Consider the following 26,133-nt stretch of genomic DNA (forward strand, 5'->3'; position numbering starts at 1 on the left):
GGGTACAGATCTTCATAATAACTAAATTACCTCTAATTCCGAGACAGACTAGTCAACACTATCAGAGTCTGATATATCTACATGATCAGTGTACAGATCTTCATAATAACTAAATTACCTCTAATTCTGAGACAGACAAGTCAACACTATCAGAGTCTGACATAACTAAAGGACCAGGGTACAGATCTTCATAATAACTAAATTACCTCTAATTCTGAGACAGACAAGTCAACACTATCAGAGTCTGATATATCTACATGATCAGTGTACAGATCTTCATAATAACTAAATTACCTCTAATTCTGAGACAGACAAGTCAACCTATCAGAGTCTGATATATCTACATGATCAGTGTACAGATCTTCATAATAACTAAATTACCTCTATTTCTGAGACAGACAAGTCAACACTATCAGAGTCTGACATAACTAAAGGACCAGGGTACAGATCTTCATAATAACTAAATTACCTCTAATTCCGAGACAGACCAGTCAACACTATCAGAGTCTGATATATCTACAGGACCAGGAAACAGATCTTCATAATAACTAAATTACCTCTAATTCTGAGACGGACAAGTCAACACTGTCAGAGTCTGACATATCTACAGGATCAGGATACAGATCTTCATAATAACCATCTTCTTCTGTTAAAAATATACATTTTAATATTCATACAAACTTAAAAGTAATTTGTGTACATGTTATTTCAATGTTAAAAAACAAATAATTTGAATAACAGAACAAACCCCAGAATAATAAAATATTTTGTGCAAAGTGTGTTGGTATACTCATATTTTTGCTTGATTCTGAAGGTTTAAAATATAGAATAAATAAATTGGGGAATGTGTCCATGGGACACAGATGATTCCCCCGCTTGCATTTAAGGTTATAAAGGGACATAACTCAAGAACAGTAAAAGTGTCACTACTCAAATTCGTACTTGATTTGAGTTTTGTGGTAATAAGCATTGTGTATAGGTTTCATAACATTTGGTTGAGGCAAACTTAAGTTAGAGAACAAATAAAAAAAATGTAAAAAATTTTCCATTTGTAAAGGGGCATAACTCTAGAACGGTAAAAGTGATGCCACCAATTTTTGAACTTGATCTGTGTTTTGTGGTAATAAGCATTGTGTATAAGTTTCATAACATTTGGTTGAGACAAACTTTAGAGAACGGAAACAAAAAATTCAGCAATTTTTCTATTTGTAAAGGGGCAAGATTTCTGTAATTTGTGTATTTTAAAATTTTATAATAACAATTTAAACAACTAGGCACACAGTGTTATGATTGATTGATCATTGGTTGCTTAATGTCCAGTGACAAATATTTCATGCATGTTCAGGACGAGAACAAATAAGACAGTAAATACAACAGTTAGATCCGGTGGTATAAGCCGTTCGGGATGAAGGTCAGGGAAATTAGGAATGTCACTGGAAAATGAGGGTTTACTGGATATGGGATAGACATTTAGCATTGCAACAGTCCACCTACAGACCCCTGAAAGATTTGTTACAACGGTTGTTAATGTGCGGAGCACATGGCACTCTTTGAACCGGAGGCATCGGAATTTAATGTCCCCATTCTGATCGGAAGTGGCTGCGTACTTGTACATCCCGCACAGCCAAATGGACACTTTGCTTTGGCTAGGATTTTACTGCCGGTCAGAAGAAGACCTGTAGTGACCATATTTCTATTCCTCAGTCACATTTGGGAGTGGCACACAGTAACAAATACATGATTTCCTTTAATCATCAAAAACTTGATTCAAAGTTGATGAGCAAGTGAGGAACACCCATCATCGCGCTAAATTGAAGTCTTGTCCACAATATATGCAAAAGTCTTAATGTTCCATTTTCAATTTTGTTGTCAGAGCTTTCTTTCCTTGCGTCACAAATTTAATTGTTTTACCAGACACTGTAAAATTGAAATCAAAGACTTGTTTCGTTCATGAATTATTCGGAATTTTACAAGAAATGGAGAGATGTGTCACACTGGTAGATAGTTCCGAGAAACCCTAAGGAAAGTAACAGTTTGAATCATTCAAGCGCTTAATGTTACACGATTCTAAAAAAAAATGAAGCATCACAATGATAAAAATTATATATAAACAGAGAATTGTTTTGGACAGTTAATGAACGTAAATCCGTAACACATAGACTGTTAATCGTAACACTGTAATTTTCGTTCAAAATTCATAAAAATTACGGGAAAATTCTAATGGTTGGCATCTATGTACAATATATAATGCGGTTATGACTTCTTGTTGCTGTAAAAAATGCATCAGATATGTATTTGTAGAGGTCCTGACCAAGGATCCGGAAATTTTTCCACACAATTTCGGTCATTTTGAGATGATTGAAAAGTTGGTGCCCCTTTCCAAATTGTCGATGTCAACTTGACTAGATTCATATCATCAACGAACTGCTGTTTCGTCGCATAGTAAATGTCTTACCATTACCATGAAGAACAGTTTAGGGAAGGCAATAGTTTAAAATTGAAATGATTTTAATGACTCAAAATGGTAAATCTCTCAGACATTGCATACGTTTCTTTCGATTTGACAAAAGTTAAAACCGGAAGTTTGCGATAAAGTACGAATAATTCCGGATTCATTTCCGGGATTTGTTTTGTTTATCAAATTGACAGGAAATCAGCGGCTTTTTATGGTTTTTTAATTTTATTACCTTTAAAAGTGTTTGAATGTAACAGACAATATTTGCACTCGTTTAATTTAGCATGAAATCAATTTGCATTTTACGATTAAATATTAAATTTGCTGAAGACAATTTCATGCATGCGTATTATATAGTAAATAAAGCACATGAAAAAATATTTTTTTCTCCGTAAATTTAGGTTTAATTTTTAAATCTGATTTGATGATTGTCTTTGCTGAAAAGTAATTAAATAATGAATACACTTGTCAGGGAATTTCAATTTTTGTTAAGAAATTATTCTGAGCTTGTGATCACTGTCAGGTGTGAATTGTGAAACCACAGGTAAAAAGTGATTAGCGATCATTAGCCAATGTTTCCCGGAGGCATTGATATAGATATTAGGAAGGCCCTCAGGATTATCAAACTACTGAATTGGCAGTTTTATTACAGGAAAGGGATTATAAACAAAAACAAGTGATCACAACTTACACAAGACAGTGCAAAATGGCGATTAAGAAATCCGATTTCAAACATTTAGTCAATGAAATGACCGAAATTACTTCTTTAAAAAAATAAAATTTGTCCTAAATCCCAATTACTCGTTTAGGACAAATAGTTTCATCTTAGGACATGACTGGCATATATGACCGTTTCCGGACCCTTGGTCCTGACAGACAGACATAAAAGGGGGAAATTAGTGTAACCCCTACTTTGAGTTGAGGTATAAATATTTTTTCTAGGTCATACCTTGAAATTCTAACATGGATGGTTCGTTCCAGATCCTCTGTAACTCTGGTTTGGTAAGTACTTTCTGTTTAGCAACTCTTTCACTTCTACCATTTAGGAATATCCCTGGAAATTATCATTTGGGAACAATGAAATTATTTTTAGAATACATAAAACACAAAAACATGAATTTAAAATTTGTTTAATACCTAAAATGAATTCTGTTCTATTTCAACTAAAACCAGTACAATGAAACTGGACAGAAAAATATCCTTCATCCTTACATTCAATATTACCAATATTATTACTTCAATCACCTTTCTTGGGCATGAAGTTCGATATACACTCAATGATCAAAAGAAACATTTAAAATTTCAATTAACAGAGGGGAAAATACACAAAATAAAATTAAACGTACAAGGTAACGTTCCTCATGCAGTAAGACAGGTTTCCCAAAGCAGAGACAAATAACTCCAAATAACATTAATTTCTTGCAGTGTTCTTTGAAGAAAATTTTGAAGGACAAAATATATCAACATAACATAAAGTAACCTTACCCATGCAATACATTTTTAATAGCATTCTTCTTTTCATTGGATTTATCAAGATAAAATCATAATCTCTCTGTGCTAATCTCTTAGCAAATGCTGGCATCACAGCCAGGAACTGTCTTGCTGTATTTCGAATTGAATCTTTAACGCTTTCTGAAATCAGGAAAAATGATTTTCTGTAGTACTTCATTGAATTTCCTATAGTGAATTAGTTTTTATAGGTAAAACATAGGGAGCTCAAAGAAACAAAACATACTTTTGATTTAGAATTGTAATTTGAATATTGTTAAAATTTCTTTCCTCTTAAGCATGACTATCATTTGGATAGGTTTATTTGCCATCAGAGAAATATCCACAATTTCTTGCAGCTTTAAAGAAAATGTTAAATATGCAAAAAACATCAATATATTTTATTTCTTAATGAATGAATGAAAGATGCACCTCCATCAAGAAATCTTTATCCAGATACATAATGAGAATATTTTAAAGGGACATGAATATGGATATTACTTTGCACTACACTAGTATACTAAGTCAAATTATTAAAGTTCTAACTCACAAGGTAACAGTCCACATCGAGACAAGTTTCCCAAAGCTCTGACTCCAAATTGAGCAATTTATGCAGGGAAGATGCAAACACAAGTTTAATGTCTCTGGTTTAACCATGATGGGTTTAAGATAAAGGACATCTTACATTAAAGGCAGAGGCAATCAAGCTAATGAGATTGCTAAAGCTTAAGGGTGTAAATTTATTTATTTCTGTAAAAAAGTAATGAATAATTTTTCATTTATGTACAGAATTTTTATTCTTTTGACAAAAATGTCCTATTTCTAAAATTTAAGGTGAAAACCCTCAACCATTGTACAACATTACTATAAGGAGGCAAAAATCGTGCAACTATATACAGGAGAGTTTACTGGCTCTTTTGAGGACAACTTTAATTTCAAAGATAATAATTTCACCTGATCAGTTTAAGGATATGTCAAGGTTTCACATAATGTCTCAGGTACCTACCTGCAAACAAAGATTTCTGACACATGTTGGAATGAACTTCTATGATCTCATCTAGTAAATCTAACATGGTTCCATGTAGAGCATCACCTAAGTATTCTGCCTCTCTGACATAAGCATTCAATATCTGTATCTGCTTAGAGAGGGTGTGGACGGGAGCAAACATTACAGGATAATCATACATCTTCTCTGTAGATAAAACAATTCATTCTTCAGTAATTAATACCACTTACACAGACAAGAAGACAGTAACCCAATGACAAAAAATAAACAAAAGACATCTAGTCTGCAACAATAAGTGTCTATATAATATGTCAAGCTCTAAATTGCTCAGAGGCTATAAAAATTGTTTAGTCGTTATGTTGCTGACCAATCCACTGTATTTTTTTTTACCATAAACCTACGTTCTATTTTGGTGTCATTTTAAGATAACATGTGTAAATCAAATTCAACAAAATAAAAGTTTTGAATGTAGAAGGAAGGATCTCATCTGTTTGAAGCAGGTGCAAACCTCGAAACTGATATACCAGCAGATTTTATTGGATTATAATATGGTATCTTTCAATATCATAACTAAATTTTTAATAAGATATAATTTTTCAATGTTAGGATAACAGATGAACACTTTTTGTGCATTAAAAGTAAGATTGGATATTATAAGATTAAAATATTTGAACATGAAAATTTTATCAGTGTTTTTGGAAAGTTATTCCAATTAATTATTCAAAACACAAGAATATGAGTCTGTAGGACACCACGCCCAGGTTGCCCTATCATATTGACATGACCAATGAACTGTGAAAATTTGGGTCAAAACTCTACCGTAATTAGGCATATTTAAAATAAGTTATTTCTATGTTGTGTTATGTATTCTTTTGTGGTTCTTTTGGTTGTTTTTTTTGTTTTTGCCATGGCATTGCTAGTTAGTTTTCGACTTACGAGTTTGAATGTCTCTGTGGTATTTTTTGCCTCTCTCTTTAAGATAATGAACATGTGTTCTACTTTACAGGTCGATGTGACCACAACTTCATGGTACACTACATTAAACCAAAACTTAATCCTGATTTTAGAAAAACTGATGCCCGGTCCGAAAACATAATGCCCCACTTCTATCAGATATTGGTATAAAAAAGACTAATATTAACAGAGTTTAGATGTTTCTTATAACAAAAGATATGTACTTACTCAGTAGTATTTTTGCACGTAAAAACATTTTCAGAAACTTCCTAGATTCCTGACTCAGTTGTCCTTCAGTGGATGTTGAAAATGTTGGCCATATAGGTATATGTTTACAGTGACAGCGGTATAGACACTGGTTAACAATCAGGTACATAGTAACACACAGCCAAGTAAGAAGCCATACCAGAATAGTAACCATTATCAACCATCGGCTGTACTGAGGAAGAAGCCATGGATTGTCCAAAGTATAGGCATTATAGGATGTTTCTAATGTTCCGATAATTCCTGCTGCTCCAAGACTTATGAAAGTCATTATCAACAATATGTTAAAACATATTAACCTGAATGGTCGTACAATGACAAATAACAAGGCATATAAAAACAGCAGGATTGTGACAGCTGTTGCTTGCCCCTTAACGTTGTGAAATCCTGCTATAAACACTATAACCAGTGACAACTTTACAAGCTGCAAGATTGCTCTGTAGTAAATACCCCAGTAACGAAATGATGAAAAAAAGTAAATATCACTGTGCAGCCAAACTTTGTTCAAACCAATCTTGTATTCTGTCTCCTTTAAAAGTAAGTATGCCTCGTGGTGTTTGGAACATGACCCCATTGCTTCAGTTCTTGACCTGTATATTATGTAAATTGGAACAACCAAAAATAAAACAATGTAAAAAAATATACCAAACACAAGGTAACCCCAGTGACTTCCTTGGAAACAACCAATGTTATTCATTACATCCACATTCTTATCACCATTACAATGGAATATATGTCCAACACCTACACCAATAGGTAGAGTAAGGAGCTGGACAAATATCAAATATATCCTTCTCATCCATGCTGTTTTGCTTAGAAACTGACGATCTTTCCTAACCCATAATATAAGGTAAACAGCAACAAATATACCAATCAAAAACAGTATACATCCCCCTCCAGCCAGGGCAAATGTAGAATAACTCATTGGTACAGTGGCACTAGGAGTGTAGTAACTCTGCGTACTGACATAAGCATCTTTGTAGACCTTCATGAACTCCCAGACATCAAGGTTGAATAAGAAGAAGAAATATGACTTTGCTATCCAGCTCCCTGACCAAGTCCACCTTAATGCCATGCTTTGTAGTAAGGCAAAAATCTGCAGAAAATCAAATGTCAGTAACAGAAGATCCTGCCAGAGTAAGGAAACGTGTCTCCTCTTTTTCTCCTCTATTTCCAAAATTTCCTCTTCAAAATCATCCATAATGTCATCTTCATCTGGGAAATAAATTGATCTAGATGCATTTTTATCTTCTGGATGAAAGGTTAAATTTGTCTCAAACAACAAAGGTTCAACCTCTTTCTTCTGTACAATCTTTTTAGAAGTCATCTTTTCTGGATCTGTCTAAAAATATAAATAACCAATATCAGAGGGCACAAAGAGACAGCAAGGAAAAAAAGCATAATAAACTGCTTCGCTGAGCACAGCTGGATACGCCTGTAGAGGTCCAACCCTGAACAGTTGGGGCAAAAATGGACACAATATTCAAGCTTGATACAGGTCTGAATTTGGATTGTAATTAAATATTTGACATATTATAGGTTTCTGAATAAATGTAGTCAAAGAACTTGAAATTGGTTATATGAATTGAATTTATATTCAATTAAAGATTTCTTGCTGTTGTGCAATACACTGTGCTGTTGCACAGTACTTAGAAAATCTGTTGTCAGACTATAAACAAATAAAGTTCAATTTCTTCTCAATGTCATATTTGAAATTTATGAAAATCAATAGGAAGATTACATCAATAGCTATAAATAATTCACCATGAGAACTGCTGAAAGCATTTTTGAGTTATTGTCCAAAAACCGGGATAATCCCCCCTTTTTTAATGAATAAAACCCCATAACCCAGAAATGTAAAATCTAAAATTTATAAAATTCTAAAGGGAGCTTACATCAACAGATATAAACAATTCACCAAAGTTTCATGAGAGCTGCTGAAAGCATTTTTTAGTTATTGTCTGAAAACTGGAAAATCACCCTTTTTTAATGAATAAAACCCCAAAACTTGGAAACGGTATATCTGAAATTATAAAAAACAAAAGGGAGCTCACGTCAATAGATATAAACAATTCACCAAAGTTTCATGCACAGTGGTTAAAGCTTTTTTGAGTTAATGTCCGACATGTTGACGACGGACGGACGGACGGACAGACGGTCAACCATAATACGTCCCGTAAACGGGCGTATAAAAATATAAATAACCAATGTAATAGAGGGCACAAAGAGGTAGCAAGGAAACAAAGCATAGTTCGTATTGTAATGAAGCCAATTTATTACCAAATAAAAAATATTTTTGTTTATTTTTGTATGCCTCAAAATGCCTTTCCTAAAGTTCTTATTGGTATGGTTGGTAATGAATCGTGACAAAAATTGCAGGTCTTCCAAATTACTGGAGGTAAAATAATTGAGCAACACCAAAAAAGAGAATTCCTACCTACCTACCCTATTTTTAAGTAGGAAAGTAGGAAACACTAAATGCACACTTTTATTTTGCCTCTCACATGTTCATGTGAACAGTCTTTCGTGTAAATTTTTACATTGTCATTATTTTGGAAATGTTTTTATTTTATTATAAGACAAGTAGTGGTTCAAAGCTCTCATAATTAATATTGAAAGGGATAAACATGAGACTTGGTTTCAATGTCACTTACTTTTGTAGATACAGTTTGGTAATTACCAATTTATTACAGTTTTCTAAAATGTCAAATAGTATTAGAACCTATCATATAAAAAGTTACAACTGTAGTACATGTGTAACTATATTTTAATAAAAGGGCTATTAAAGGTTCTCCAATATATTTCAGTTTCAGACTTAGAGAGTGTCAATTTATTACCAAACATGTACCAATGTTAAAAGAGTTTAGTAGTTTTATCCAAAAGATTTTGTGTCATGGATGGATACCTCATATCCTTTCTTTTCTATTATTAATTGCATAGACCTCTATCAAAGATGTGTTTTTTTTTGGGTTTTTTACATATTTTCCAAGACTTTAAAATTTAGCTACTAGTACATGACAGTCTGGATGGGGTCCTTCATTTCTGTATTCTGTAATTGTATAGGTAATTTTTCTCTATTCTTTATTTTTTGCCCATTATTCTCTTTTCTTTATATTCTAACACCTAATTCATGTGTAATTATTCTCTATTCTTCATTTTTTTAGACATATTTTTCTCTTTTCTACATTTTTTTGGCCCATTTTTCTGTACAGTATTGGTCCATTATTCTTGATTCTGTAAACCCCATCCAGATCCTCGCACATGTAACCTAGCTTGGAAAGACATTGCAAAATTGACCTTAAAGGGGCATTAGCTGTCAAATTTATGTTCACCGATTTGACTCAAATTCTCATATTTGATCTATAACATACTTAAATGTATATCCGAATTACCATGATTACAACAAGTCTGAAATAAACAATTAACAATGCATGGACGTGATAACATATATCAGCATTTCGTGTGTATTTTAGTCTAGAAGCCATCTAATTAACCATCGAAGACTGCCGACGGTCCAATAACCCGATATAAACATAAACATAAATAGATAGCGACCTCGTGCAATTGGACTTTTCTAGGTGTGTTTTATTTCATGTTATAGGTAAAAAAAAAATAATCATCCTTTTTACCTGTATGAGAATTGATTTTTTGTGGATCGAATCAGTCAAGGAAATGGTTCACCTTTGTTTCACTTTCAATGTTGACATTCTTTTCCTTTTAATGGCTGAACACGATCAAAACATGCGTAACCAATCTCTAGCTAATAGGTTAAATTTAAGGTCACATGAATACAGATTCAATGAGGTCGAATTATTCACTTGCAAGTGGATAGTTCATCAGCGATGTTTCTTAGCTTATTTTGACAAAATTGAACTAAACTGGCTGCTAAAAGCAAATTATTATTTCACTTTCATTTATGATTGAACAAAAATAAAAAAATATATTTTAATTTTTTCTATATCTCGTAGCTAATGCCCCTTTAACATGTATAAGATGTCTTTTAGTTGTTTTGTTGTTTGGGTTTCTGTGTCACTGATCTCCTTTTATTCATGAATATCACAAATATAATTTTTATTGTGTTACAGTACAAAACAGTTCAATCATACAAGCTTACAGTAAAATACTTCATTCAAGATTCATGGGGAAATTCAGGGCAAGTCACTTTTCTTCTGGACAAGTGAATTTTACAGTTTTACTTGCTGGAAACAAGCACTCACAACATTTATTTCCACACCCACGATTTCATGGCAAAATTGTAACCCATTCATATAGTTTTCTGTTTATTATCACTTAATAAGTAAAATATACAGTCTGTGACATCTTTATTAGATTAATTAACTGTTAACACAGAGATATGTCTCGCCTATTTGTTATTTTGATAATGCAAATGTTTAAATTAAAATTACAATACTTTAACATGTATGTTATGCAAATATTCAATATGATGAACCATGACTGAAGGTACAGGGCTGAACAATTTCCATGGAAATGAGATGTGCCAATGCTTATACAACTGCAAACCAAATACTATTGACTTTTCATAAGTCATTCCCTTTAAACAAACCTAAACACAAACATTAACTTGTAAACTATGTAAAAGTTTCAAAGTCAATGAACCATAATTAGGGGGTGGGGTTATATAATCTCCATGGAAATGAAACTTGCAAATGCCAATACATTTGCAAATGCCAATACATTTGCATACCGAATATCATTGACTTAACATAAGTGGTTCATCTTAAACTGACCTAATCACTAACTAATACATGTAAACTAAGCAAAAGTTTCAAAGTCAATAGAACATGACTGAGGGGTAAGGACCAAATATTCTCCATGGAAATGAGATGTGCTAATGCTTATACAACTGCATACCAATTATCATTGACCTACCACTAACAGTTCCCCTTAAACTGACCTAATCACAAACTAATACATGAAAACTAAGCAAAAGTTTCAAAGTCAATAGACCATGAATGAGGGGGCGAGGCCAAATAATCTCCATGGTAATGACATGTGCCGATGCTAATACAACTGCATACCAAATATCATTGACCCACCACTAGTGGTTCACCATGAACTAGACCTAATCATAAACTAATACATTGTTGATGCCGCCGCCAAAACAGCATACATATGTCTCGCTTTTTGATTCCGTCAAGGCGAGACAAAAAGGATCATTTAGCTTGTGTCAATAAAAGTTCAGCAGATTAAAATGTTAACCACATGGGATCAAGCTTTTTTAATTAGATATTAGAAAAGGTGTACATTACTTACAGGTATTTAATCCAAAGATAAAAAATTTGAGAACCAACAGCATATCAACTACTACTCATACACCTTAACGCTATTTAGTCCTATCAAGAAAAAAACTGTTACACAGAGATATGTCTCGCCTTTTTGTTATTTTGATAATTAAATGCAAATGTTGAAATTAAAATAGCAATAAATTTACATGTAAGTCATGCATAATATTCAAAGTCAATGAACCATGACTGCAGGTGGTCGAAACAATCTCCATAGAAATGAGATGTACAAATGCTTACACAACTGCATACCAAATATCATTGACCTTCCACTTGAGGATCCCATAAACTGACCTAATAACAAATACATGTAAACTAAGCAAAAGTTTCAAAGTTTGACTCTGCAGCTTTTTTTTAGACCCAGCAGGGGTGAGGGGAAACAAACTTAATTTTAATTTCAGCTTGACCTAATCACAAACTAATACATGCAAACTAAGTAAAAGTTTTAAAGTCAATAGACCATGACTGAGGGGGAAGGGCCAAATAATCTCAATGGAAATGAGATGTGCCAATGCTTATACAACTGCATACGAAATAACATTGACCTACCACTAGTGGTTCCCCACAAACTGACCTAATCACTAATCACAAACTAATACATGTAAACTAAGAAAAAGTTTCAAATTTAATAGACACTGACTGAGGGTGTAAGGCCAAATAATTTCCATGGAAATGAGATATGCCAATGATTATACAACTGGATACCAAACATCACTGGCCTGCCACTAGTGGTTCCCCATAAACTGACCTAATCACAAACTAATACATGTATGTAAACTAAGCAAAAGTTTCAAAGTCAATAGACCATGACTGAGGGGGCGTGCCAATTAATCTCCATGGAAATGAGATGTACCATTGCTAATATAACTGCATACCAAAAATTATTGACCTACCACTATTGGTTCACCATAAACTAGACCTAATTACAAACTAAAACATTGTTGATGACGCCGACACCTCTGCAGGAAAAAGCATACCTATGTCTCCCTTTTTGACAAGGCGAGACAAAAATTGCGCTGTTTGAAGTGTTTACGATGGTTTAAACAAGTCTCTTTGAAAAGTTTTATGCACAATATATTGTTTAAACAGCACCCCAGATAGCTTCAACTGGATTGTGACGTCAAGAAAAAGTTGTGTAATTTCAAAACTTATCCAAAATGGGAATAAATAGCGAATTGATATATTACCTCAATGAAACTGCACCCCATTGATATTTTTGACATACATCGTAACATGTATATATATAATATATAAAAGTGACCCATTCTATCAGCATGTCTGTATATACAAGTAGGAAGAAACCCCTGTATTATTGTAACAATGTCCTAAATAATGGATATCCAACCAATATTACTTCATTTTGGTGTATAAAAATGGTTAATGCTGAGAGCTATTTCATATATGGTTATTGCATAGACTGATTTAAAAAGAATTCAAAAGATATCATAAGGACCATTAGAGTTACAGTTCCAGGGCTAGTCATGCTAGTGAGAAGACTTGTGAAAGAAATGGTGAAGTAGCCAGATGGCTTATCATACTCAAAATAAAAATTAATTTGGATAGTTGAAAAGTTTTTTTCTTCGGGTCCGTTCGCGCCCAATACACGTTCGCACCCCACACGTTCGCCCCCTAGGTCCGTTCGCACCCTACACGTTCGCACCCTTTTTTTATTCAAAAACCTGATAAATTTTTAGATGTTTTGTAAAATATTTTTATTTTCATAAATAAAAATTCGGGAATTTTTAAATGAAATATTGTTTTAAATTGATTTGATGATTAATTATTAAATGTTAATTATGTGTGATTACTGCTAATTGGTATTTATACACAGCCTAATATGATGTTATTGTTGGGTGTTTAAAAATCATGATTGTTGTCATGGTTGTTTTAACTTGCTTTAAATGTAAATACTGCATGTATTTAGCTTAGTATGAGTAAAACTTTGAAGATTTTAAATAAAAAACATGAAAGATAATTGTTTTTAACAGCTTGGCTCCTTTGATCTCATGTGTGTCAGAATCTCACTTTATTCATAAACAATGAAAAAAAATATTTATAGCAATACACTATCCAAAACATGATTACGAATTATTCAACATTTAAAAAAAAGGTTGTCAGAATCCCATTTCCTTTTGAAACAATAAAAAAGAAATATTTATAGCAATACACTAACCAAAACATGATTAAGATTTTATCAACACCTAAAAAAACGTTGTCAGAATCTCACTTTATTTAGAAACAATGAAAAAAAAAAAATTTATATATATATATTGTTTTACATGCACACGTATAAAAATTGCGGTTTTTATCCAACGCAATCATAGGTTTGAACGTTGTTTTCAATTTAGACTTGTATATATATAGATATATATAGAGCAATACACTTACCTAAACATGATTCAAAATTATTCAACACAAAACTAAAATACTGGTCGTCAGAATCTCACTTAATTTAAAAACAATGAAAAAAAAATGTTAATAGCAATACATTTACCATTTACCATGACACAAAAAAAAACCTTGTCAGAATCTCACTTTATTTAGAAACAATGAAAAAATATATATTTATAGCAATACACTTACCAAAACTCGTTTACAAATTATTAAACACAAAACCAATAAAAATAGGGCGCGAACGTGTAGGGTGCGAACGGACTTTGGGTGCGAACGTGTAGGGTGCGAAAGTGAAAGGGGGGCGAACGTGCATGGGGGCGAACGTGATTGGGCGCGAACGGACCCGGATTCTTTTTCTTCTTCAGTCACAGAAAACCATCAACGTACTGATGTTTACTTTCCGGTGCGTGCCTGGTAAATGTTTCCAATTTTATAATTTATTAAATATTATCAAAACGTAGATTAACAAATTTGTTAGTTTCGATGTAATTATTAATTTTTGTTTCTGTCATATATTTTTTTATATCATAAATTTTTACAATTTTTCTTGTTTAATTTATACATTTAAAAAAAAGTCATTTTTTTTTAATATTTCATTTTTTTATTTTTTTATTTAAGATAAGAAATGATTGCCTGTTTATGACAGGTGTGGATAAGTGTGTTCTATAACTAGCTACGGAACCGTAATTCATAGGTCCTTATGATATTTTTTGACAATTTGCGGACCATATCATAACTTAACTTAAGGACCTATGTCTGAGATACGGTTCCGCAGCTACTTCTATAACATTCTCTTGCTTAATAAAACTGCATCCCAGAACCACTCCTGTTTAAAGAATCTGAAAAATTCTATAGATATACCGATGGTTTTTAGTAATCAAATACGTTGAATCTAAGGAACAATGATGTCTCATTACATTTTTGTTTTTTGTTTACCAAGCACCTGGATCCACCATTTTGGCGTCATAGAGTCGTTACTTTCCGTAAAAGATCGGACAGGAAATAATTTATTTACGGAAGCACACGAGTGAACAGCGCAAATTCATCTATGGGACTTCAATCTAAAATGGCGTGGCAGCCAGAGGAGAATGGTCTCCAACAGATATTGCAACTGCTGAAAGAATCTCAGTCACCAGATAATGCCACCCAGAGAAACGTTCAACAAGTATCCTTTAAAATTTATTGAAAACATATTCCCTGAAGTCCCGAAAATCGGAAACAATGTCTACATGGAAGCACGTGTATCGCGTTTACATTTTATTTGCCACCAGTTATATCAAGGAATTATCTTTATTTTGACATTTTTTTCACCACTTAAGGTAGCATATTAGCATAAAAATGTTTGTTCACAAAATTTTATATGAAATTTTGTCCCCTTTTACATAATATAAAAAATAAAACGTGGGTCATACGGCAGTTTCTCTTTGGAAGACAAAAAAATATAATTATTATTACAACTTTATACAAGGATCAAAGAAAATATTTAGAATTTAAAGCTAATAAGTTTTTTAAATAACCATATCTTTGACACCAAGACATGCCAACCTATTTGGTAATGATTACAGTGGGTTGCTGACTATATTCCTTTGTCAGTCACTAGCCAGACTGGACTAGTAAATAAAATTCTTCCTTTCTATGTTCTGTGAAAGTTTGAAAATATGTGAAGATTAAATAATGAAGTGTTTAATAAAAGATCAATATCAACAAAATATTAAACAAATGGTGGTTGATAATAGTGTATCTGGACGAAAAACATTCATTATCTTGAGATTTCGGTTAATGTCGATCCGTCTTATTACCAGTTTAAGATGTGTAAACAAGTCATAAATTTAAGGGCCTTGGTGGCCGAGTGGTCTAAGTAGTTGATCTACTGTATCATTAGCCCGTCAACACTAAGGTTATGAGTACAAATCCCTCACGTGGCAGGTGCACTTGACTACATTGTAGGATTGTCAGTTTTTCCTACCGAAAGTTGGTGGTTTTCTCAAACACTCAGGCTTCATCTACAAATAAAAACAGACCGCCTCAAAAGTGCTGAAAGTGGTGTTAAACACCAATCAATCAATTGTAATAAATTTAATTTTTATGGATGAAATTTTGCATTCATATAAAAGTGAATTTATATGCAACCCACACTCGATTAAATGTCAAAACACTTTTGTAAAATATTAAAAGGAGTGTCGTATTTGTAAACTTTACTGTGTTTGCAGATATGCAACAAGTCGTGTTTATTTCCAAATGGTATTGAGATATAGCAAGATGGACTTGTTTTCAATCTCAGGTATCTCGTGTGGAAACAGTTTAAAATAAACAATCAAAATTTTGATGTTTTTTCTGCAAAAAAAAAACTACATCAATTCCAATCAAAACACATACGGTTAAGAAATTATAATTACAGACCAGTTTCCTATGTCAATGACTTGCACAATGAAAGAATTGTTTTTTCAGACCCATTTGTTTAAAAAAATGTGTCTTTTAAAGTTTAAGTTTTGTCAATTTGCAGGCTACTGTCATTTTAATTAGGTAAGAGTAATGATACAATACCAGTTTGATTGACAACTGTCATGATCACCAAACAATCAGAGACAAGGTGGGGCCTAAATGACAAGGTCCCACCTCCTGAAATGCCAATCATATTGACCAGATTTCTAATCAACCTCAGTGTTACACAATTAAACAGACTCTTCATTATACACCTCAATACACATCATCATCATACTTTATTTCCTCCTATAGAAGATTGACAATATGCATATATAAATTATGTACAATTATAAAGTTTTGAAATTATATAATAGAATGTCACTTAATATTTTGGATGGGAAAGTATTTACAGTCTACAGTATTTTAGAATGGAAAATTTTGTGGAAACTTTGTATATGTATTCTCAGTTGTATTGATTCAGCGTCGTCATCAGCTTCTTGACAACAACCATTGTTGTATGACGTCATAGGAGTGAAATTATCAGATTTATTTCACATGTGAAATTATCGATTTTTATTTCACTGGGAAATCATGGTAATTTATTGCAACCTATGTAATAAGTAAACTTATCAAGCAAAACATTCACTAGCTAAAGAATCATGACATCTAGAAAATATGATCCTTAACGCCAACCAAGAAACTTGAAGAGCTGAATAAGTATCCCGATTTTAACAATTACCTAATTTTTGTGTTAACAAAGTTAAAAACTGAAGGTATGTATTAACTGTCACATCCATTATGTTCAATATATTTGCAGTGGAAAATTTATATTGTAGAACATAATTTTCATTTCATTCATTGCTCCAAATTTGTCTCCTCTTTAGGGAAATTATCGAACGAGCTTTAGTAATGATTGAATAGATGGTTCAAAATATGTTATCCAAAAAGCAAAACTTTTCCAAAATTTGTTTAATTATTGTAGCAAAGATCTTGATAGTTTTTACTTAAATACTATGATATATACTTGTGAGCATTAATACATTTAAGAGGCTCCTACATTACAAAATGATGTGGCCACTGTGACTGGGAGTCTATTGACTGAACAAAAGCTTTACCTAGGAATAGGATGAAAAATCCTGCATTCTGGCTATTTCCAGGCACTTTATTTGAATTGCAAAGACCCTTATTGATTTTGAGGTCACTGTCAAATGTTCAGGTTACAACAGCAATAAATACTAAACTGAAATTTGGGCAAATTTTTCATTTTCTATAATTTGACTTAAATTGTCAGCATAGTAAACATCAAGTCTTTATGATCGGAACCCCAAAAATCATTACAAGTCACAAGACCTGCTTCTTCTACTACAAATCAATATAGATGCAACTAGACTTTTGCACCAATCATAGTGCTTCTGTAATTTTTATGCCCCTGTCGTAGCGGAGGGGGCATTAAATTTTACCCTTGTCTGTACGTACATCTGTCCGTACATCCCAAAGTTGGTTTCGGTTCTCTAACTTTAGTTTGCCTCAACCAAATGTTATGAAACTTATACACAATGCTTATTACCACAAAACACAGGTCAAGTTTGAATTTTGGTGGCATCATTATAACCGTTCTAGAGTTATGCCCCTTTACAAATAGAAAAATTGCTGATTTTTTCGTTTCTGTTCTCTAACTTTAGTTTGCCTCAACCAAATGTTATGAAACTTATACACAATGCTTATTACCAAATAATACAGATCAAGCTCGAAATTGGGTAGCGTCACTTTTACCATTCTTCAGTTATGTCCCTTTATAACTTTATATGATATGCAAGCGGGGGCATCTATCTTTAATATTTTGTTCAATTTTCATCTGTTTAGCAATGTTTTCCCATGCCTGCGTTACATTTAGACATTGATCTGTAATATTTAAGTAGAATAATGTATACTTGGTTGAATTTTGGTATTATTGTAGTTCAGCAATATTGTTACATGTTCAAATCTACTTTATATGAAAGTATAAAAAATATCACTGTTAAATTTTTCTGGATGTACCTATAATCAATGATAAACAAATGTTCACAAGTTTATTTCACAACAAGTCACTACTATTTTCTATAAATCTGATAGTCCCAGATTGATCTGATATCTGACAGTCTATTAGGGGATTTTGTTGGTCTGTGCCAGTGTGGGATGTCAGATCTTAGTTTATAGAGAGAAAATGGACATTTTCTGACTCAGACCTGGTATCACGACTAGTATGAACCTTTAGTTTGCTGAGTATTCCTCTGTAGGACAAACGATACCCTCTATTTTTGGCTTCATATTTTCATATTGATGAAATTGTAACATGGCTGTCCAATTCTGTGCTCATAGAATTCTTGGAGTAAAATTATGCATATTAGTTTACCCTAAGACTTGCATATACACAAAAATGTTTTAACAAGATTTGCCTCCTTATTCAATCTGTTGTATGCAATGTAGAACATTACAAATTGTTAGCATAGTTTAGCTCCTGAGAGGAAAAAAAAGTAGATTGCAACATCTGGAGCAAAAGTAGGATCATGGGGAATAAAGGTTTTCTTTGTGCTACTAGGGGGTTGTCTGAATTTTTTTTTAAAATGTTGTTTTTATTGCATCCCATTTGAGGATGGCACTGTTTTACTTTTAAAGGCATTTTTGTTATATCCATAAGATGCATGATTTTCAAACTCTTTGACCATGTTTACAGAAATTTTTTTGTTATTTACATGTTCTTTTTATTCTCTCGTTTAAGGGACATATTATTGTATACCTCTGTCCGTCATCAACATGTGGGACAATTACTCAAAAACTCTTTAACCAATTTCATGAAACTTTAGTGAATTGTTTATATCTATTGACGTAAGCTCCCTTTCCATTTTTGTAAATTTTAGATTTTTTAAACTTCTTTTTGTTGAGGGAAATCAGGTTATTCAACAAAAACAACATGAATGACAACATGACTTGAATTGCAGGAGATTCACCAGATATTTTCAACACGTGAGAAATTTTTTTTTCTGAATTCCAATGGCGAAAAAGGGTGTATGGGTTATGTATAAGTACAAATTATACACAGCTTTTTACAGTAGATACTGTGGACAGATGAGCATTACATGTTTTTTGTAGCATCTTGTTTCATTATGTGGTAACTTTTTTTATAGATGATCCAACCAGGTCCCTCAGTGGATTAATTCTAAAGAATAATGTCCGTGCTCATTTTGAGAAGTTCCCCTCAGAAGTCACAACATTTATAAAACAAGAATGTTTAAACAATATTGGGGATCCCTCTCCACTCATCAGAGCTACCATAGGAATCCTGGTAACTACGATTGTAGCCAAGGGAGAACTGAGGAACTGGCAGGAACTTCTACCATCGTTATGTAACAGTCTGGACTCTGATGATTACAATGTTTGTGAGGTGAGTACAAAATTTACCATTATTTGGATGACCCCAAGGAAAGGGTCCAAATGATATTTGTCTTTTGGCCTGTAGCCAGTTGTTTTGTTTTTTAGGGGATGGGAGATTCCACTCAAATCTTGATACTTCAGGCCAGCAACTTGCATACTTTCTAGATTTTGATTACTTATCTACATCTACAAGAGCTTGTTGGATTGAAATAACCCTTTTTATACGACCGCAAAAAATTTTTGTGGTCGTATATTAGTATGATGTTGTCGTCGTCGTCGTCCGAAGACACATTGGTTTTCGCAATATTACTTTAGTTTAAGTGAACTGATCTCTATGAAATTTTACCACAAGGTTCAATACCAGAAAAGGAAGGTTGGGATTGATTTTGGGGGTTATGGTACCAACAGTTAAGGAATTAGGGGCCAAAGAAAAGCATTTTTGTAACTTCCAGACATAACTTGTGTGTTAGTGCATGGATCTCTCTGACATTGTACCACAAGGGTCCATATCACACAGGGAATGCTGGGATTGATTTTGGGGGTAATTGCCTCAAAATATTAGGAATTAGGGGGCAAAAAACAAGCATTTTTCTAGTTTCATGACAATAACTTGTGTGTAAGTGTATGGATCTTTCTGAAATTGTACTACAAGGTTCCATATCACAAAGGGAAAGCTGGAATTGAGTTTGGGGGTAAATGCCCAAAACGTTTAGGAATAAGGGGCCAAAAAGGGGTAAAAAATAAGAATTTTTCTAGTTTCCAGACAATAACGTGTGTTCAAGTGTATGGATCTCTCTGAAATTGTACTGCAAGGTACCATACCACAAAGGGAAGGCTGGGATTGATTTTGGGGGTAATTGCTTTAAAATTTTTGGAATTAGGGGCCAAAAAGGGGCAAAAAACAAGCATTTTTCTAGTTTCAGGACAATAACTTGTGTGTAAGTGTATGGATCTTTATGAAATTGTACTACAAGGTTCCATATCACAAAGGAAAGCTGGGTTTTAGTTTGGGGGTAATTGCCCTAAATGTTTAGGAATTTGGGGCCAAAAAACAAGCATTTTTCTAGTTTCCAGACAATAACTTGTGTTCAAGTGTATGGATCTCTCTGAAATTGTACTGCAGGTACCATACCACAAAGGGAAGGCTGGAATTGAGTTTGGGGGTGATGAATCATAAGGGGGTTCATAAAAATTTGGGGGGGGGGATTTTTTTTTCTTTAAAATTTTCCATTTTAAATTGGTTATTTCTGATTTATATATAAAAGCAAATAATAATGATATGGTTTGAATAGGTAAATTAAAAATTTTTAAGTTCTTGGACCACATTCATTCTGTGTCAGAAACCTGTGCTGTGTCAAATATTTAATCACAATCCAAATTCAGTGCTGTATCAAGCTTGAATGCTGTGTCCATACTTGCCCCAACTGTTCAGAGTTCGACCTCTGCGGTTGTATCAAGCTGTGCCCAGCGGAGCATTTTATTTAACAATTAACAAAATGTCTTGAATTAATTAAGCCTATGGTTCCTTATCTGAAATGCTGTAAACTGAGCTCTAGTATATAAGCCCAGTGGTAAATAAAGTTCTAAACAACCATAAAGAATGTTGAAATATTTTCTTTAGAATCCATAGTGTTTTCTGTTTATCATTATGTAACAAGTTTTGCTTTAACAAAATTGTTTATACAAGTTAGGTTTAGACTGCAGCAAAAAAATTATATACAAGCGTTAGATTCACATACTTGTTCCTAACATTTACAAATGTTATATTTTCACAAAAAGTTTTGAATATGAATTGTGTGTGTATAGTTATTCATTGTTGATATATTTGTTTTGGTAGAGAACATAATATAATTGATAGATTTCCAATACAAGGCACAAAGATAAATTTATTTCCAATTAGATGTGTGAGATAGAAATTGATTTGTACTACTGAAAATGTTTTGAGTTATTGTCTAGATGCTATCAAGCTGAATGTTTAAACTATTTATGGAATAGTTTGAATAATAGGTATTTTATTGAACTGGTTTAATACATATATGCTTCTATGATGAATTCAACAGCAGTTTTTTCATCAGACCATATAATAAAGTCTTACAAATAACTGTGTCTTTGAGTCATCTGGCTTAAAGCTTCATTGATTAAAGATTTTATCCCCCTGTTATAATCCTACGTTGATGACCTGCAGAAATTTGATTCCTGTTGGAATATTTAGATGATACAAAATGTAGTAAATCCATATTAATTCTAGTTATTACTGTGCCTTCATATAAATGCATATCATGTATCGAAAAAGATTGATTTCTATGCCCCTGTTAAATCTCTTGTTGAAATTCTGTGTCAGAACAAAGGCTTGCAGGGACATACTTTTGTCTCGTTAGTACTGTGTGACTGGATGTTGTCCAGATTTTAAGCTACTTGGCTAACACACAGTTTAGCGAAATACAGACCTTAATTCTCTTAGCAAATGTTTCCAACCTTTGTTATTAACCTTGAGCTCAAACAAGACTTTCAGAAAATCTACTCAAGTCATTCTGTATACAATATCTCCAACTTGTTGAAATTAGTTTAGCCAACATATCCCATGTTTGTTGACTACAATTAAATACTCAATTATTAAGGATAATTCTGAAATTAAGCAAGGAATAAATGTTTTGTTTCTTTTATTATTTTATAATGTACATTCATAACTAAAATATCTTTATGCGTAGATGATGCCAAATTGACTGATACCGGAATGTTTGCAATAATAGGATATGTAATAATAAAATTGCTTTGAGAGCTTCAGTATGTAAATAATAAAGAATAACTTATGACAGTGCAATTAAAACCAAATTTTATGTCTCTCAATGCTTTTTTATTATGTTTATTGGTATTTGCTTGACATGCCAGATTTTACATGTACGTTTTTGAAATATTAGAAAAATAGGGAAAAAAATTGGAAATGCGAATTGTAAACAAAATCAGCTTTATGTAAAATTAAGTTGTGCTATACAAAAAAAATATATTTTCAATGCATTACTTGTCTAAAACTAAAAGTCATGTAAATGATATTACATTGCTCTTGGGGTCATAGAGCTTTTGTAACTTATCCTTGTTTATTAAAAGTTGTAGAAAAGTCCCAGAAGTGGAAGTTTGAGAAAAAGTTTGCATGCCAAAATTGAGAAAATTTCTTAAATGCACTGAGGCGACTGTTTTCTATTGTCATAGGTGTAGGAAAAATTATTGGGAATAATTGTGGTTGTTAAAGTTTTATTGTTCTTTATCATGCTGTTGCCTTGCTACAGGTCTGTAACAGGACCAATGACTTCTAAGTCAAAATTACCATCAAGTCAAACAAGGAAATATAGTTGTACATATTGCATGATTGGAGTATATGAGTGCAGTTAAGATGATGCAATTTGGTTAATTAATTTAATATATAGTTGGCAGTACATGTAATTATACTTGATGATATCTGTAAGTTGTTGATGATCACAAAACATGCTAATAAAAACAGCATGTCGAAATCTATATATATTCAGGACCAAGTAGCTTCTATTTTGAAGATCAGTGAAATTTGATGGTGTGAAGGAGTCATTAAACCACATGTACTTAGAAATTATAACATTCCTTGTTAGTCCTGATGGTCATGATTAAACATTGAAAAGTTACATCATTATATTATTTTTAAAACACTGTTAAAAAATGAAGATTTAAAAAATTGTGTTGTGAACTAACTATGAATATTTACGAAGCCATTATTAACTAGCTATTTATTGATGAAGCTGAGGTTTTAAAGAGTTTTTAGAAGTTAATAGATATATTGATATATCATATGATTGCTTTTAAACCTAAGTGTCGGAATTACATTGACATTTTTCCATAGGGTGATGTATTATACAAAGAGATTTATGTATATGCAGAAATTTAGCATTTATATTTGGTTAGGAATCAATACAGTTACTAGAGGGAATATTGATCTGAACTAAAAGCTGGAGGCTTGATTGATTTTGTGGTTTGTCCATGAAAACTTCTTAATTGTATAAACTTGCCAGAAAAGTAGATATTTATGTAACACTTGGTTTCTTAATAAAAATGTCTATTTGTTAATTATTTACATGTCCTTAACAGGGTTAGTGGAAAGTTGCATGATTAAAAATCAATGAAGTTCTAAATACACCAGACAAGCTCAGTAAAGCTGGTACAAAACAAGAGAGAAATGATTTTTAAACTTTGTACATTACAAGATAGAAAAGATTATTATTAAAAAGATGACAATACTGCTTTGTCTGGTCCCTTCAAATTATAAATCTCTCTGAAATTGTACTGCAAGGTACCATACCACAAAGGGAAGGCTGGGATTGATTTTGGGGGTAATTGCTTCAAAATTTTAGGAATTAGGGGCCAAAAAAGGGGCAAAAAACAAGCATTTTTCTAGTTTCAGGACAATAACTTGTGTGTTAGAGTATGGATCTTTATGAAATTGTACTACAAGGTTCCATATCACAAAGGGAAAGCTGGGTTTGAGTTTGGGAGTAATTGCCCTAAACGTTTAGGAATTTGGGACCAAAAAACAAGCATTTTTCTAATTTCCAGACAATAACTTGTGTTCAAGTTTATGGATCTCTCTGAAATTGTACTGCAGGTACCATACCACAAAGGGAAGGCTGGGATTGAGTTTGGGGGTGATGAATCATAAGGGGGTTCAAAAAATTTGGGGGGGGGGGGATTTTTTTTTCTTTAAAATTTTCCATTTTAAATTGGTTATTTCTGATTTATATATAAAAGCAAATAATAATGATATGGTTTGAATAGGTAAATTAAAATTTCTTAGACCACATTCATTCTGTGTCAGAAATCTGTGCTGTGTCAAATATTTAATCACAATCCAAATTCAGTGCTGTATCAAGCTTGAATGTTGTGTCCATACTTGCCCCAACTGTTCAGGGTTCAACCTCTGCGGTCGTATCAAGCTGCGCCCAGCGGAGCATTTTATTTCTTTATGCTTGAAGATATTGATTTGATATTGGGTGTATTGTTTAATCATGACAAGTTACAGATCAAGTTTTAATTTTGTTCCGGTCTAATGATTTTGTGCAGAGTTATGGTCCTTGAACTTAAAATATTCACTCAAATAATCAGTTTTCCACACTTTTTTTTGTCATGCTTGAAGATATTGATTTGATAATTATACCCCCGCTTTAAAAAAGTGGGGGTATACTGTTTTACCTCTGTCTGTCCATCCGTCAGTCTGTCCGTCCGTCCCATGAATATTTTCGTCGCATCTTTCTGAGGAACTACATTACAAAGATTTCTGAAATTTGGTTTCAGGGTTTATATAAGTCAGCTATACTGTGTGATGCGTTTTCAGATTCATCACTCAACAACTTCCTGTTTACTGAAATATTTGGGCAGGGGTATCATCAGTGAGCAGTAGCTCGAGTTTCACTTGTTGGTATATAGTTTTATCATGACATGTTACAGATCAAGATCGAAGTTTGTTCCAGTTTGATTATTTTGTGCAGCAATGGTCCTGGGACTTAGAAAATTCACTCAAATAATCAGTTTTCCTCACTTTTTTTCGTCATGCTTGAAAATATTGATTTGATAATTGGTGTATAGTTTTTTCATGACAAGTTACAGATCAGGTTCGAATTTTGTTCCGGTCTAATGATTTTGTGCAGAGTTATGGTCCTTGGACTTTGAAAATTCACTCAAATAATCAATTTTCCATGTTTATTTTCGTCATGCTTGAAGATATTGACTTGATATTTGTTATTTAGTTTACACCATGACAAGTTATAGATCAAGTTAGCATTTTGTTCCAGTACAATGCAATTTTAACTGGTAGGGGGATATATATTGCCAGGCAATACTCACATAATGCTTGTTTTTATTCAAAATTTACCATGATCTATTAAATTGAAATTATGGTCCATCTTACAATCTTTGGCATTTCAATGTGGTTAAACTTGTATGTGTAGAAATACAACATTATGTTGCAACAGTCTCAAAGTACATATCATGCATACAAATGTATGCTACACAAATCTAAGATATTGTACATTTTAGTAAAGATTAAAAGAATATTCGAAAATGGCTCTTGTGAAAAATAAATAAAGGTGATTTTGGTCCGACTGGTGGATTGGTAAAAAAAAGAAGCTTATTAAGTAACTGTTGCCATCTTAAAAAATTACTTTATTAAAAATCTATTCCAATTGAACAAAAATTTTGGGAAATGTCCCTTTGTATATCTTTTTCAAACATTGCTGCTTTCCTTATAGTTAAAACATAATGATAAGAGAGGGATTGGGGGTAGAGTTCAGAAGAAAATAACAAGTTTGTAGTTATTGTGTTTATAGTTAATGTACCAATCACCCTGTCAGTTTGTCTTTGTCATCAACCTTCCTAGTCCAACTTCTGCTAAACCATCAGATGGATTTGAATGAAATTTC

The 26,133-nt window shown here is 32.7% G+C and overlaps 2 protein-coding genes and 1 long non-coding RNA gene across 12 annotated transcripts in view; 1 reads left to right on the forward strand and 2 right to left on the reverse strand.

Moving 5' to 3' along the window:
• LOC127711841 (uncharacterized) overlaps positions 1-14,841 on the reverse strand; it is a 155,165-nt gene extending 140,324 nt beyond the window's left edge. For 2 of the 5 annotated variants that reach the window (XM_052218034.1, XM_052218006.1), the window contains exons 1-6: positions 14,726-14,835; positions 6,132-7,509; positions 4,950-5,135; positions 3,941-4,087; positions 3,405-3,509; positions 558-646 (exon numbers count right to left, since the gene is read on the reverse strand). In XM_052218034.1, coding sequence (XP_052073994.1) covers positions 558-646; positions 3,405-3,509; positions 3,941-4,087; positions 4,950-5,135; positions 6,132-7,494 — 1,890 coding nt within the window. In that variant the 5' untranslated portion in view covers positions 7,495-7,509; positions 14,726-14,835. Of the gene's footprint in view, positions 1-294; positions 322-557; positions 647-3,404; positions 3,510-3,940; positions 4,088-4,949; positions 5,136-6,131; positions 7,510-14,725 lie in introns of all 5 variants that reach the window. The other 3 variants (XM_052218026.1, XM_052218014.1, XM_052218021.1) reach the window with 3 other exon arrangements.
• A 48-nt stretch (positions 14,842-14,889) lies between these two features.
• Positions 14,890-26,133, forward strand: part of LOC127711763 (transportin-1-like) — a 63,548-nt gene continuing 52,304 nt past the window's right edge. For all 6 annotated transcript variants that reach the window (XM_052217885.1, XM_052217900.1, XM_052217893.1 and 3 more), the window contains exons 1-3: positions 14,890-15,029; positions 16,986-17,061; positions 19,453-19,709. In XM_052217885.1, coding sequence (XP_052073845.1) covers positions 14,913-15,029; positions 16,986-17,061; positions 19,453-19,709 — 450 coding nt within the window. In that variant the 5' untranslated portion in view covers positions 14,890-14,912. The remainder of the gene's footprint in view (positions 15,030-16,985; positions 17,062-19,452; positions 19,710-26,133) is intronic.
• Positions 20,923-26,133, reverse strand: part of LOC127712942 (uncharacterized) — a 52,897-nt gene continuing 47,686 nt past the window's right edge. The window contains exon 2 of the long non-coding RNA XR_007987350.1: positions 20,923-21,043. This is a non-coding gene — a long non-coding RNA (uncharacterized LOC127712942). The remainder of the gene's footprint in view (positions 21,044-26,133) is intronic.

Source organism: Mytilus californianus, unplaced genomic scaffold (assembly GCF_021869535.1).
Source record: "Mytilus californianus isolate M0D057914Y unplaced genomic scaffold, xbMytCali1.0.p SCAF_1, whole genome shotgun sequence".
In the NCBI taxonomy this organism is placed as follows: Eukaryota; Metazoa; Mollusca; class Bivalvia; order Mytilida; family Mytilidae; genus Mytilus; species Mytilus californianus.